The 15,632-nt window shown below is 38.0% G+C and overlaps 1 protein-coding gene across 1 annotated transcript; it reads right to left on the reverse strand.

Moving 5' to 3' along the window:
• Positions 1 to 931: 931 nt before the first annotated feature.
• Positions 932 to 11,951, reverse strand: LOC107589551 (pituitary homeobox 3-like). Its single transcript, XM_016278039.1, has 4 exons — positions 11,745 to 11,951; positions 6,784 to 6,910; positions 4,155 to 4,360; positions 932 to 2,066 (listed from the first exon to the last, which is right to left on the reverse strand). The coding sequence occupies exons 2-4, from the start codon at positions 6,890 to 6,892 to the stop codon at positions 1,509 to 1,511; spliced, it is 873 nt and encodes a 290-aa protein (XP_016133525.1). The 5' UTR covers positions 6,893 to 6,910; positions 11,745 to 11,951; the 3' UTR covers positions 932 to 1,508.
• Positions 11,952 to 15,632: the final 3,681 nt, after the last annotated feature.

Consider the following 15,632-nt stretch of genomic DNA (forward strand, 5'->3'; position numbering starts at 1 on the left):
TTCACTATAATTATTGTTAATATAATATTGTAACAAGATAATACATATGGAGCAAGTGTTTTAATGGACAACAGATTTCACCTAATTTTGTCCCAAAAGAATTTTTTTTTTGTTTCCGAATTTCATATGCTGCATGCAACACAAGTGAATGTTGTTTTTGATAAAGGAGAATGTTTATTTATGTGTGTATTTATTATTATTTTTATTAGAGGCACAAACTTTTGTATTGCTGTTGATTAGTTTTGTCATGACTCATGATAGAAATTATATCTAATTTTCTTTAATGCAATGCTAAATAACACTGTGATTGATTTTTCAAAAATACTAGGATGGGTAATTTCTTGTTTGAGGTGCAGTGGGAGCTATAAGGTTGCTATAGCTGTAAACCAGAGCAAGCTCCCACGTTGCGTCTCTCTGAGGGGATGCTTCTCATACACTTGCGCAATCTTGGCGGCATTCCCTCGGAAGTAGGAGGCAACGCACCAAGAATTCCCCCCGTTACAGGATAGTGAGTGGCACCTAGTGCAAGACTGTAGGTCAAACAGATCAGTGACAGGCCAATGAGAACATCTATATCGCTCTGCCTCCCGCGCCGTCACTTCTGTTGTTTAATGTTGCTATGGATCTGAGGTTGCGTTGCTATGTCACAAGGACATTGTGTTTTTGACCAGACCAGTGTCAGAGTGGTGTTTTCTTTCAAAGCATGGGTTATTCATAAAAACAAATAATCATTTATTTTAGGTTTAATGAGACAAAGCAGGCAACACCAGAAAAAGCTTGTTTTATAACAACTGCACTCTTACATACATTATATTACAGTCATAGACTCCCTTTTTTTTTTTTTAGAACACCACACAAATCTATTTACTCAATGGCTTTTCAGTTGATTCTTTAAAAAAGTCCTAATTTTCAGAGCTTTTCTTCTTCTGTACTTATTTTTCTTTTCATCTGAAACTACTCACTGCTAGGTTTCGTCTCGTCATCTTACAACAACCTTTGACCCTTGACCTCTGACCTTAAGTGAATGGAATTCACAACAAAGATTAAAATTCCTCAAGGAGGTACATCCGCTGGTGAGGAACATGCTCCTCTCATCATTAAAATACTACATGTCCGAGATATTTTTTATCACATACAATACAGAGTCCATTATGTACACCCTCTTGTCTGTACTGATGATGAAAACAGGTATTCGTCTTTCTTTGCAAGGTCTTCCCGTGAGCGCAGTGGAAGTGTTTAGGTCCTCTTTTGCACTTCACTCTAATCATGCAGTGGACGAAAGCTTTTAAACAGTTGGTCGGTTCAGCGACAAAGTCACGACATGTTATCGCATGAGTCCTGGTCCATTGTGAGGCTCCTTTCCTCGTGAAGCTTATTCCTATTCTGTCCTTTCAGAAACCATAACAAGTTCATTGTGGGGTGATGATGCCTCGGAGTCAGATGTGGGGTTGGCTAGACAAGAGCTTGAAATTCAGGTTGGGTTTTTTGGAGTGCTAGATGTTAGGACTTCATACTGGCCGGTCCACAGCATACTGGCAGGGGCTTAAGTTGGACACAGGGTTCTGCACGGCCGGGTAAGCAAAGTTGGCGTGATGTTTGGCCTTGAGCCGGAGGCTGGCCAGACTGGAGTTACAGGTGTCTCTGTACATGTACGGACTGGCCGTCGTGGCATAAGGGCAGGCAGCTGCCGACACCGCTGCAGAATTGAGGGTGGGGCTGTTCAGGTTTCCCAGGTTATTGAGGCCTGAGCCCGGCACCCCTGCCACCGCCGAGGGCACCATGGAGGAGGCCATGTTCATGGAAGGGATGGAACTGGGCGGGGAGAACATTGGCTGGGAGGACAGTGGGCTTACATTCATGGAGTTAAAGAAAGGAAAGCTTTTGGCTGACAGCGGGCTGCTAGCCAAGCTCTTAGTGGCCCAGTTGTTGTAGGAATAGCCCGAGTACATGTCGTCGTACGGCTGCATGAGTCCATTGAACTGGGCGCTGAAGCCATTCTTGCACAGATCAACTTGCTGGTTCCTTTCTCGCTTTCTCCATTTGGCACGTCGGTTTTTAAACCACACCTGTTTGAAAGACAAAGAGGAAAGAGATAAAAACAGGGCTTACGATGGAAGTACATTTCCTACAGTCAGAACAACTGGAGATTTACATCAGTGCAAAACGATGCATTTGAACACCATATTCTTTATCACTCTAACATAGTGTGCACTTAATACCAAATATAAAAGACAGAACTTCTGAGATTTGAACAAGAAAAGTTCCACCAGGCAGAATTTAAGTGCTTCATTTATTAAACTATTTTATTCACTTATTATGAGTTTCCCCAGTGAGAAATGTCATTAAAGAGCTTCCCTCATATTTAGTCAATTTTATATTCTATTTTTAGGGGATATTGGCTGGATTTAAGTTTTCATGTGAAAAGTTAAATGAATATATTTCATTTAGCTCTCTGAGAAATTATTAAAGCTGTTTTCTTGTCGATCTTTCCCTCTGAACGGTTTTGGAGACTGTAATTAGTAAAGAAAAACAAACTGGAAAGGAAAATAAGAAATTAAGAGCTCCTTTTAATTATTATGTTTTTATACAGTATCTAAATGATTTCCTTTAAAAGTAACATTCATAATATGAGAGAGGCACAAAAAATGCCTTCCTCATAACTCTACAACTCATAACATTATTTTGAATGTTAGTAGCATCTAAAAAAATATGATAAAGACAAACAATCATGGGTATTATGACTCAAAGGTACTTCTGAAAAGGATCATTGTCTTCACATATTTCAAAAATAATCTATACTTGTGATTCAGTTTTCTGGGAATATTTAATGACATCTTTATCCAGAATACTGTAAATGATATCAGTTTATATTGGGAGAGAGGGAATACCCTCCATGTTCCACTGACATTTGGGCAATGGTGTTTAAAGCCTTCCAAAATAACTCGATGTCAAATATAGTTCAATGGTCGATGTGCTCATTCCGTATATTTTGGCATACAGGTATTTCATGATATATTAAATGGCTTGAATGTAGACTCTTAAAAATAAAGGTTCGTAATTGGCATCTATGGTTCCACCATGAAAACTTTCAAATACATAAAAGTTTTTTTTAAGTGGAAAAAAGGTTCTTTAGATTATTTACATTTTTCACACTAGGTAAAAATAGTTATTTTAAGAACTGTTCAATGAAAGGTTATATTATTGGGAAACCAAAATGGTTCTTCTATAGCATTACTGTGAATCTCACCACCATCTCCAAAGTTCAGTTCACTTTTCAATCCAAGCTTTTGTTTTCCCAAAGGAAAATCGCGAGCAAATGGCTAAGCACATGGCACATGCTTCCTCTCAGTTTTGATGTAATGAATGTAAAAGCCAGCATCAAATTGAGAAGAAGCCTTCACAGTCATGTGTGGTCCACTGTGCTGGCATCAGGTCAGGGTCATGATTTAGGGTTTTGCGTGTTTATTAGGAGCACATACTCTATCAATTGCATAAATCAATATGACAGCAGAAGCATGCGGAATATGTGGCATAAGGTTCCAGCTGGGATTACTGACATACATGAACGGTCCAGGAGGCCACTGATAGACATTAGGAAAGGGGTATCTCTACCTCTGTTGTTCTTTCAAAATAACAACCAAGACTGTGTGCTATGTGACCTTTCCTCTGGCCAACATGAATTTGATCCACTAGATGTGTGCCAACCAAGGAGGTAGCGATTGTATTGTCATCCATCAGAATGGGAGTCCACCTGCTCTCTTTGTGTGCTTCACCCATCAAACTTCTGCTTTTTGTTAAAGGTCACTAAACTTTTCTAGGTTTTTCCAAGCAAACTATTGTTCATGTTACATCACAAATCTCAATATAGCAGCTTTCTGGAAACAGAAAAAAAGCCACAGCCAATACCAAAGCTGATGTCTTCTGTTTAAGTGTTCCTGAAAATCCTGGAATAGCCCGGGCCTATGATTTATGTCCCGAGGTTCAAAAGGACGCCCTTTCATTACATACAGTACCCAAATGCACCATAGTGATAGCATAGTGAACATCTTATCTTTGTCAGTTAGCGTGTTGACTCAGTGGTTTTGATGATAACATCTGCATATTTTTCTGAAACGCAATGTGCTGTAGCTATGCAGTTTGGCAGGGACACGTACCCGTACTCTTGCTTCTGTGAGGTTGGTCCACACAGCGATCTCCTCTCGCGTGCTCATGTCAGGATAGCGGTTTCTCTGAAAGGTGGCTTCAAGTTCCTGGAGCTGCTGGCTGGTAAAGTGTGTCCTTTGTCGGCGCTGTTTTTTCTTTAATGAGCCGTCCTCTGGGTTTGACTCATCTGTGTGGTTCTGATGGGACTTCTCCGTGTCTGTATGGGTCCAAGGAAAATGCATTACTTAAATAGATACACTCTTTAAAAAATGATATGGTTCCATGAAGAACTTTTAACATCCATAAAACCTTTCATTGAAGAAAAGTGGAAAAAAGTCCTTTAGATTATAGAATGTTCTTCACACTGAAATGTTCTTTGGAGATGGGGACCCAAAAATTGTTCTTCTATATGACATTGTGGCCAAACAGTGTGTACATATAAAGTTAAGTCCCACTATTATCATAATAGATTACAAAATAAAATAAGCTGTGGATAAATATATGTGGTAAATACAAAAAAAAATAAAAACACTTTGTTTTTTGTTTGGCTTGAAAATAGAACAAGAAAAACTGCAGGGCCCAAAATGTTTTTTTTGTATGTGTGATGAAAATCGTCCCACTGTGGTGTAGAGTTCTGCAAAATTGCAAATTCAAGACCCCACAGAAAGGGCTAAATTAGCTGGCCACATAATCCTGGGATCAGCTATTAGTGACAGGGCAGGTTTGGGGCTGTTTGGCAAGAGCTTAACTCTCTAGGAGCAATTTGAACTAATCAGCAAGCTTTCCAGGACTCTACAGGGCTTCTAGGAAAACCAACAAGACATCATGCTGCCATCTGTCCGTGGACAGAGACCCTTTAACTCTACAGAAGGTGCAAAAAAAAAAAAGTATTATAATAATAATAAAATAAATAAAATATTCAAAGTAACAAGATCACAATATTTCAAGTTAAACTGAATTAGAGTTTAATTAAATTAATTAAACTGCTGAGAAATCAATAAAATTGTGGGTTTGTAGGCTATCTGTCCTTTCAGTGATAGGCTATGTATAAACTAATGGGAGGAACACAGGACTTTCAATATACTGCTACATTTCTTCAGTCTCCTTGTTTACAACGCTTTGAATTAATTGATTTATTGTTCCTTTGTAGTTCGTTTTGTTTTTAATCTGAATATATGGTAGCGAAATATTTTTGTACATGAGAGTAGATTTCGATCTATAAGCGGTTGACCGCAAATAAACGTGTTTACTATTCGTTCAAAATATCAACCAAAATTCAATTGAGTAAATTTCGTATCATATTAAAATATAGGCCTAGTATAAGCCTATTTATTTTATCCCTGGTGTTCAGAGTGACTTTAGATTCTTGACTGTGGACATATTTTAAAACAAACACATTTATTTCTATAAAATGATGATGATAATAATACCTTTTCGTGTTATTAAATGCAGTGTAAAGATAGCATAATGAAGATTTAACATCTCTTTTACTACAGATATGCGCTATTTTATTTTATTTTTTACAAATGTGGTAATTCTGAAGGAGTAAAATATGCCTAAATAAACCCGCAACGTACTCTATATATAAATAAAAGGTGGATCAAATGTATAATCATAATTTAACAGCTTAATATCATATTTTTGTAACTGAGTTGATGTATAGTGCGAGATTTTTCCATGGGCGGTTCACTATTTTTTGCGCTTTTCATTATTTATTAGCGCACCCGCTCTTTATGCGACAAACGTTTCTAAAAATATAAACGTTACAAAGCAACCAGGTCTAGTAGGCTATACATATTCAGGTTAGGCTTATATCATCTACTGATATAGGCTAAATGCGATCAAACATAAAATACGGTCCGAAAAGACACACGTTGGCATTGTTATAGACCTCCTTTACAATATAGCCTGTACACTAAAATCGCTTTGCGCATAATCGCGGTGTCTCATTTTTGCACCGACCTGCGCGGTGAAACGCTGCCTATTTGTAACACGTTCGGTTATGCAGTTTAACATAGCTAAACAAGCAGTGATTTAAGTCGATAAATAGACGGGTTTTCTAAGTTTGTTTAGGATTAATCCTCTGTCTTGCATTTTCTCGGTGAAGTGCGTATATCTTCTTTAGACCATTGCTCTTTTCACAGGTGTTTAGGTTTATTCGCATAGGCCTACTGACTGAGTCATTTGGATACCAAATTTGAGGCACAGAAATGAATAATTTATGCACCGTTCCTTCGTGACTGGCTAGTCGGGATCTTCTTCAAATGGCGACTGTCATCAGTACACAGTGCACACAGAAAAGACTGTCCAACATCTGTAAAAGCAAGGCAGGCCTGGATTCAAATGAACCAAGATTATTCAAAGCTACAACCAAAGATGCGGTGCTGTTTTTACTAGCCCAATACAACTTAAACACGAATTAACTGAAGAACACAGTGTGCCATAAAATACCCAACAGGATGTGCGTTCAGTCGTGCATTTGGGTCGAATAGGCAAGCTGGATGTGGACGATCACAAAACTCAATTTTACAAAATAGCACATTCTGATATAGACAGAAGCAGCTTCATTTTAAGTAGCCTAAACAGCCTCGAATACGTGAATGCGTTTTTGTGTGTTGACTTAATTAAACATGAACTGACCACTGTTGTCTTGGCCTTTGCATCCCGGATCGTGCTGAGGAGTCCCGGAGTCAGACAGAGACAGTGCCGGGCTACGGGCCTCGCTGTCCGCTAGAAGGTTAAAATCCATCACCTCGACCGCCAGGCTCTGCGAACAGCACAAAGTCATGGGCTATTTAGATACGTGAATGATGACAGGCCAACAAGCTGCAGGCTAGAGATAAAGCGAATACACACGAGACTGCATTGTTTGCTGCAGGCTCACGGACGCAGCTCATCTTATAGCCGAACTCAATAAAAGACACACACACTTGTTATCTAAACATTTATGGATTTTTAAATATGTTTTGTTAATCAGATTTAATGTTCTTGTTTAATCTGATTTTTTATCAGATATAGGCTACGTATAATATTTCACGACTGATCAATGTTCGCTTGGGAATATCAAAAAAAGAGGACGACACTGTATTTTGCTAATGTTTAAGTCAACGTCGGTGGCAAAGCCACAGCCCGCATTGATAAGTGCATTACAGTGTTTCCACAACCTTGGATTTGAATTCAGATGAGGAAAATGAACTGGAAACTCTGAGATCCCATTTAATAGGCTAGAACAGAACAGGTTAAATGGATGTAAACAAAGATGTTACACTCTAAAATGCTGGGTTAAAAACAACCCAGCGCTGGGTAAAATAGGGACAAACCCAGCAATTGGGTTGTTTTGATTAAATATTTAACCCAACCTTCTGGGTAGTAACCCAACCGCTGGGTCAAAACAGCCCAATTGCTGGGTTTGTCCCAGTTAATCAAAATGCATCAAAAGCATCGTTTTTTTTCAATAGGTCTAGCGCTAAAAACGTTCGCATTGGACAAGTCCGTTTGCTTTCATATACATACATTCAATTAGAATTTATTATAAACGAGAGAGTCAAAGTATTGGTTAAAAACTCATTTAAAATGAAACTACAGTGCCACATAAGGCCTGAATTTCCATGGCAGATCACAAAGCACGTGGGCCTTTAATTTGATGAGCACAATAATATTATTTATTCACAGGTAAGCTGTTATTGTGATTCTGCAGTAAATTTGAATAAACAGTTTTTTTATGAAAGGGCATTTGAGAAGGCTATATGAGCGCCCTTGTGCATTGCCCATTTTTCTTTCAATAACTGTCCTAATGTGTGCACCATGGCAGCATTCATGTTTAAGTGGTATTTTTTATGATAATAAATGTTTAATAACTTCCAGACAAAGTTCTGCACCTTTAGGCCTGACAGCTCCCGTAACGTGCGATACCAAATCAGCCATTATTCCACCGCGTAAACTGGAGGTTATGACCGCTTTTCCCAACATTATTTGATCATACTGTATTCAACATCAGTGTCTCAGTACATACACCTGACCATGATCAGTACTCATGAGGTGACAGGCCCATAGAGATTATCAGTGGTGATAAATAGACCGTTATATCACTGATTTAGAACACTTTCTACACTTAAAACTAGTGTTTAGCCTTTTTCAGAGCACCCAAATCACATTTTGTTTAAGTTTTGTTACCAGATGACAAACAATGAAATTATGTTACATATGGTGAAACATATGATGGAATACACTTAATAGACTGTTATCAAATTAAATGTAAAAATACATTTTAAAAATTACAATAATTTAAATTGACGAAAAAGTGACCTCATTATACTTCAGACATGTTGAGTGATGTGCTGAAAACATAGGCCTACTCAATATAACCAATGCTTAAAAGAAAACATTTGGATAACAAATGTGTGCTTTACCAAAGCAGGGTGTCCTGTTAAATTATGATTTGTTTCAGTGTGCACAGGAGGGCATGCCATCTGATTTCACAGACTTTACAGTTTATATGATTTCTGGTGTAATTAGGCCTACTAAATGCAATTAATGAGTTAAAATCACAAAAATACGAATTTTTATACATTCTAAATCAAGCGTAGTTCTAGCACTACACTTTTACATTCTTGCTCCACCTTATTATCAATCAAAATGTCATTTTAAAGATCACTTTTCTTTTTAATCTGATAAACAGTTGAGGTAACTTGCCTTGTAAGTACATCTGGCCTGTGGGGAGGCTACCATGAGAATGCAGAATTGCATATACTTCAACACATACCCAGAGTGACTTTGATAAATGGCTATCTGTCAGGCAGGCTGTGTCTTTTGGCCAGAGCTATAGGTGAGGTAAGCTGGTTATTTCATCCGAAGCAAGGTGTCAATGCACCCCCCACCCCTGCCAAGACTTGTGACATTATTACATTTCAAACTCTATCAAGGGTCCTATTAAGGATTGTGGGCCAACAAGGCCAGTGATCAAAGACTCCGATGCCACAGATGCACTGATAGATTTCTTAAATGTAAAAAATGGAGAGACCAATAAGGAAAGTGACCAGGTTTTTCTGACCTTGGTTTATCTCATGGTTATGTACACTCTTAAAAAATATGGTGCTTCAAAAGGTTCTTCACAGCGATGCCATAGAAGAACCATTCAGTCAAAGGTTCTTTAAAGAACCATCTCTTTCTAACCTGAAGAACCTTCTTTCACCACAAAGAACCTTTCTAAGGTTCTTCAGATGTTAAAGGTTCTCTAAAGGTTCCATTTAGACAAAAAGGTTCTTCTATGGCATCGTGAAGCACCTTTATTTTTAAGAGTGTATAGAACTAGCTTATAACTAATTATATAACCAATTGTCCATGAATATCCAAAGGGTTTATTTTCAAATTGGTTAAAGGTTAATATAATACTACTAACATAGCAATAACATTAATAATAACAACGATAATAATAATAAGAATTTATGATTTAAATTATTTTTTTTATTTTAATTGTTGATCCCCCCCTAAATTTTCTATGAAATAAAGTTTGGCTCAAACTTTAAGTCTCTCCTTGGTGGCACACATCATTTGATGCCATTTGGAGAAAGGAGATTTATGCTGCTTTTGAGATATTCGTACTAACATGGCTCAAGGAATGCATGTCAGTGAGGGGCAGCTTATATGCACGACATCGATCTCATTCAAAATATACATAGCCTATATATATAATAAGAGAAGAGATGATAGAGGTAAAATCCTCTCGTTTTCCAGAAGATTGCTGGGTCCATCTGTTGGTTCGACGGAGGCAGACAGCATACATTTCCACGGGCTGCTGCATTATCTCAGGAATTATTCATCAACGCGTTTAGAATTAATTCCTTGGATTAAGAGTTGATTAAGATGTGTGTCACTTTGCTGTCTGAGAACTTATTAAGGGCCCACTCGAGCCGGCGGCAGATGGAATTTCTACCCAATGTTTGTAGATGTTAATTTCTCCCCTCCTAACACCCATTTGCATTCGGCTGTGTATGTCAAAGCGCGGCTTTCCCTGCACGCACAGCTCCGAATATCCGTGTACGAGGAGATGCTCATCTATAAGATCGGTCATGCTTATTTCCATTACACAGTACGCACGGGCACTATTCACGTTCGACTGAGATAGCCTACAAATGTTTTGAAATGGGGAAACATCACACCCACAAAAAAACCTTGAGATTTGTTTGTAAGCAAAATTAGAAGAAAAAAAAAAGTTTTTAGGCTATATGTTATATGAGTAATTTTAGATATGACTGCAGGCTGAAGCAGAAGCATATAGGCTTGTACTGTGTGTATTAAAGGCAACATGAGAAGACTTGACCAAACACAAGAGCGTCACGCACTGTTCCGTGTGTGTGTTTAAAGCACACACATATTAATAAACCGTTTTTTTTTATGTATTAGATATTTAGCTTTTATGGCTGACTTTTACGCATTTTATTTGAACGATATTTAGCGTTTCTAATCAAAATAAACGAATAGCCTAAATATTGTTGACAAAAAAAGCATTCACCGTGCACAAAAGAACTACAATTTAAACATTGCAATAAAAAAAAAAAACAACTAGGACACAATAAAACAAAACAAAAACAAAAAACTAACAAACGAAAAAAAAGGAAAGAAAGAAATGGAATCGGATGCATTTTTGATCCCACGTTTTTGATACCCTGTCAATCTTGTTGAACTATTTGGCCGCACGTATAATCTAGATACACAGCTGCATGCCATTGTTCCCTTAATATCATTTTATAAAGTTTTTAAAAATTCGTTTACAAAATAACTGATTTCATTCGGCGCGGGTGGGAGTCTGCTTTTCTCTCTGGTCTCTTACGGCTTCGTAGCACCTGCCACCTATCAATTTGGGTCGCCTATATTGCATTGATATTTTCACTTATCCCGAAACAATCAATCCTGAAATATACCGTGATATGCAGCAATAGCAGCTCTGAGATATTTAGACAAGAGGTTTTATTTTACTATTGTTGTTTTGTAATCCAATAGGCCCATATGAGTAGACAATTGTGTTAACGTTAAAACCACGCGTAACTAAAGTTTTAACCTCCGACAATGAAACACATTTTGCTGAAGGCACAAACTGGCTTAAACTGAACTTGAACAAAATCAATGTAAGCTTTTAGTTTAACATACAGCTCATTAAAAGTCTTCACAAGGCAGCGCTTAACTTAAAATTTAGATACCCATGGTTAAAAATGTAAGAAACGTCCTTAATGTATTTTAATGATTTTCTTAATGTATCTGTGTTTTAATCCATAGGCCTATTTTAAATAGGCTAGGCTGACTAGATTAAATTGCCTATAAACTTAATCGTAAAATAGGCTAATAACAACGTAGCATTATAGCTGATTATTATAACCCTAAACGCATTTTTTAAAGCTAAAGTAACCTGTAAGCCTATAGGCTACATGCAGCCGGGCATCAGCACTGATAAACGGATAAACGACGCTCGCAGTCCTGAGCCATACATCTGAGATCTGGGTTCAGGTAGTCTGTTTTTGTTAGACTGAAGAAGACAACATCCGCACAGCTCCTCCATCGCATCACATCTCATGCACCGCAGTGATTTGTGTCATGCATCTACTCACATGAGTCCCGGTCTAGTGGAGGTAATCCTCGAAAAATACACAACTTTTGCGTACAACGCGTGTTAGCTGCTTTTGTGAAACGATGCAGTAGTCATGTAGAAAGTTCCTTAGGATGAGCAAACGAAAAGAGACGGTTTCTGTCCTTCCCCTTTCACTCTCTCGGTGTTGTCTGTCATAAGTTTTCAGCGGAGAGTGAAGGCTTGATCCCCATGCAGAGGGGGACTGACTTTATGCTAAATATCTCGTGCTACAGGTCCGAGGCAGAAAGGAATGCCCACCCCTTCTCTCTCTCTCTCTCTCTCTTTCTCTCTCTCTCCCACGGTCTTTCTCACACATGAGCTGGCTAAACACACAGTAAATCAGGGCTTCGGTCAATCACCCCAAGCTCACTTGCACAGCTTCTCCAAAACCTTAAGACTTAAAACATGAACATTCATGTATTTATCGTGGTGCGTGGTGCGTTATAAGCCAACTATTCCATTCTGCTTAGCAGATTGAGTGTTTTGTCTTCTCAACACTCTTGAAGGAAAAGTTCTTTATTGGCATCCATGATTATGGAAACTTCCAAGGTTCTATATAATGGAAAAGGCTTATTCAGATTATCACAATGTTCTTCGCACTAAGAAAAATGGTTGTTGTGGCATCGGTGCGACCCCCCCCCCTTTTGCAACCTTTATTTAAGATAGAATCGTTAGTATTCATGCATTTAAATAGCCTATAGAATACTGTAAATAAACAATAATAATAATAATAATAATAATAAAACGCTTAGCCAATTGTACACTGTAAAAAAAATCCTGTTGTTTTTACAAAATCATTTTGGCAGCTGTGGTTGCCAGAATAATTTTGTAAAAGAAAATACAGAAAACTGTAATACATTTTTACAGTATAAAACTGTAATTTACAAACAAGACAATTTGAATGTAAACCAGTAAATTCAACAATGCACACTGCTATTAAAATCTGTTTAGTAGCTTTAACATATTGACAACCACCATAATAATGCAGGTGGTAAAAGAGAAAGCCACATGAAGAATCAAAGCTCATCACAAGTAGCTTCGCCACAAGCAGAAGTATGTACTGATATATAGAAGGTGCACAGAGTCATTCATGCAAACACTAAACACCATCATGCTAACACACATGATACTTATATAATGCATTAAACTTTCATTAAACAACAGAAGATGTAACATAAAGCCCAAATATACATAACTAATAACAAAAACTTTTTTAAAAACATGATTATTTAAACAAAATACTTTCAAATGTGGAGTGTCATGCAGGGAATTCTGGGAATATCAGTTTACAGTTTTTAACTGTAAATTATACATTGATTTGTTATTTTTACTTCTAAAAAAACTGTAAAATTAACAACAGTTTACTGTAAAATTACATGAAATGTCTGGTTAGATATTTTACAGTTTTTCCCTGTATATAGTACGGGAACTTACTGTTAACCTATTAACCGTAGCGTTTTTACAAAATTTTACAGTTAAAATTACACTTATTTTTTACAGTGTAGGCTAGTTTGAAGCAATTATGTACAGGTATGACTCTTTCTTGAGGAGTCAGCTAAAGTTTCAGAGGGTTTTACATTCTAGAATGAATCGACCCATAATTGACGCCAGTTTTGCATTCTGTCTCTGAGGCTCAACCTCACAAGTTACTTTGCATTTTCATCTATCAAGCAAATGTAGCCTACGTAAGAAAAAGTAGCTGTATTAGATCAGATATCTCTCTCTTTAGGTGAAGGACTAGCTACATTGAAAGAGCTCAATGCAGACACTTTAGTGTAATAAATCAATAATAAAGACAAAATAATTGTAGGTGTTCACGGTTCAGCACCTTGTAACGTACATGGCATTATCAAATTCGACATGAAGATGTCTATGCTTGTTGTAGGCTACTTCTGGGGCCAGCTGCATATGCTAAGACTGTCTTAATAAGAACTAGTTTGACTAACTTGCAGTTAACCAAGAGGTATAGGCCTAATCAATCTTACTTTTCAGATTCAAATTAGATCAAAATAGGCTACCATTTTATGTCACTGAATTAAAAAAGTTATGACCACTCTTGAAGAAAAAAATGGGATGACTATAACCTCTAAAACTAGTTTAAGTAGTTTATGCAACTGGCCACTGTTGTCTCTGATAGCCTACACAATGCGACTGTGTAGCCTAGATTATGGATAGATGTCATGCACCACTTGAAGGCCAACAATACTGCCCTCCTTGGGCAACAATGTGGGTATGAACTTTCCGTGCTTCTTGAAAGTTTCTGTATTTTTATTTCAATCAGTGGATTTATGCTGCCCTGTTAGCAAACACCTTCAAATATCGTTTCAATTGGTTTGCAGCACTGACATAAATTTCGTTACTGATGCGTTTTGTTCATTTCTGTCAGACTCTTCGACGGACTGCAAAGACCGGTAGATCTTTTGGAAATGGATTGTCTTAATGAACCTGCATTATTGGAGCTATTGTTGACTGTGACAGGAGAAAAATGAGCCCGTGTGTTTGAACTCTGAACGCCTCCTACCCTCAGTCTGTGAAATTCAACCAACCCTGTTTGGATGTGACTTCAACGAAGTCCCGCCCTATTTTGACCGCTAACAGGAGAATATGAATGTTACGACAATTATAAACATTCAAATTGGCTTTACAGTGTATAAACTCGTAAAACTGACCTTTTAAAAGTATGCCAATTATGTGACGTTATTTCAAAATAACGACGTAACTTCTTTTAAAAACACGGGAAGTAAGGTCCCAGACTTAAAAGATCATTGGCTGAAAACAGCTGTCAGTTGACAGGAACTATCAAGGTAGTGTGCGCCTGCACCATTTCCACGTCAGTAAATTTGCCTGTGGAGGAGATTAGCAACCGGCGACAGAATATCCGTCTAGTGCTTTTACAGAAGAACAGCGGGGCATGACAACACTACGCGGAACTGTCTAAAATGTAAGCATTTATTCAACGCAGTTATTATTTGTGCGAACGCTTTTGACAGCCTGCTAAACTAGTTAGCCAAATGAGTGGAAATGAATCTGAACGCCATTTTGGATTCGCTGCCTTAGTGTCAACAGCAGTGTTTTCATGTTTTGGCAAACGCATACACGCAGGAGGAGGAACGAGCTCTTATAAATCACAACGAGAGGGCCACGAGGTCACATTTAACACGTTTATTTGAGCTGGTTAACTGCTGTAGTCAGTATGACAAACCGCTTGCTAGTTTGTTGACAGGTTGCTTAACGTTAGCTGCATCATCAGCTTTGTTGTTTATTCTCAAGGCTTTTGGTTTCCACATTCACAGTCGCATCTCGGAGAACATATGTGGAAGGTGTACGTTCACATTGTGAGTCGCAGGTCGCTTAACATGTTGTTTTATCTTTGACAATCGTCAATTCAATATCTTCGGCCTACTGATCAATTCAGCTATAATCAATTCACACTTCTCATCAACCTGTGTAGATCATACGGTGCAGTGAAAGACTGTGGAAAGGTTGTTTGTAATGAAAGGAGGCTGTTGGAGATGACGGATCTATAGCAGGTGCCCCGAGGCTGTCATGAAGAAGTGATCTGTAGCATCATGATGCTGGTTGTTAGTACGTGGCCATTATCACTGAATGATCCAGGCCCTCTCGCTGGAATATCTGCTCGCAATAAAGCAGAAAAAAAATAATTGTGCTTCATTAGAGGTTTATGCACAGATGTTTGATATAGAGTGTACACTCTATAGCAGGGGTGCACAAACTCGATCCTGGAGGGCCGGGGTCCTGAAGAGGTTAGCTCCAACCCCAATTAAACACACCTGAACCAGCTAATCAAGCTCTTTTAAGCATACTAGAAACTTAAAGGCAGGTGTGTTAAGGCAAGTTGGAGATAAAA

This window comes from Sinocyclocheilus grahami, unplaced genomic scaffold (genome assembly GCF_001515645.1).
Source record: "Sinocyclocheilus grahami isolate Dianchi unplaced genomic scaffold, SAMN03320097.WGS_v1.1 scaffold117.1, whole genome shotgun sequence".
NCBI classification, from domain to species: Eukaryota; Metazoa; Chordata; class Actinopteri; order Cypriniformes; family Cyprinidae; genus Sinocyclocheilus; species Sinocyclocheilus grahami.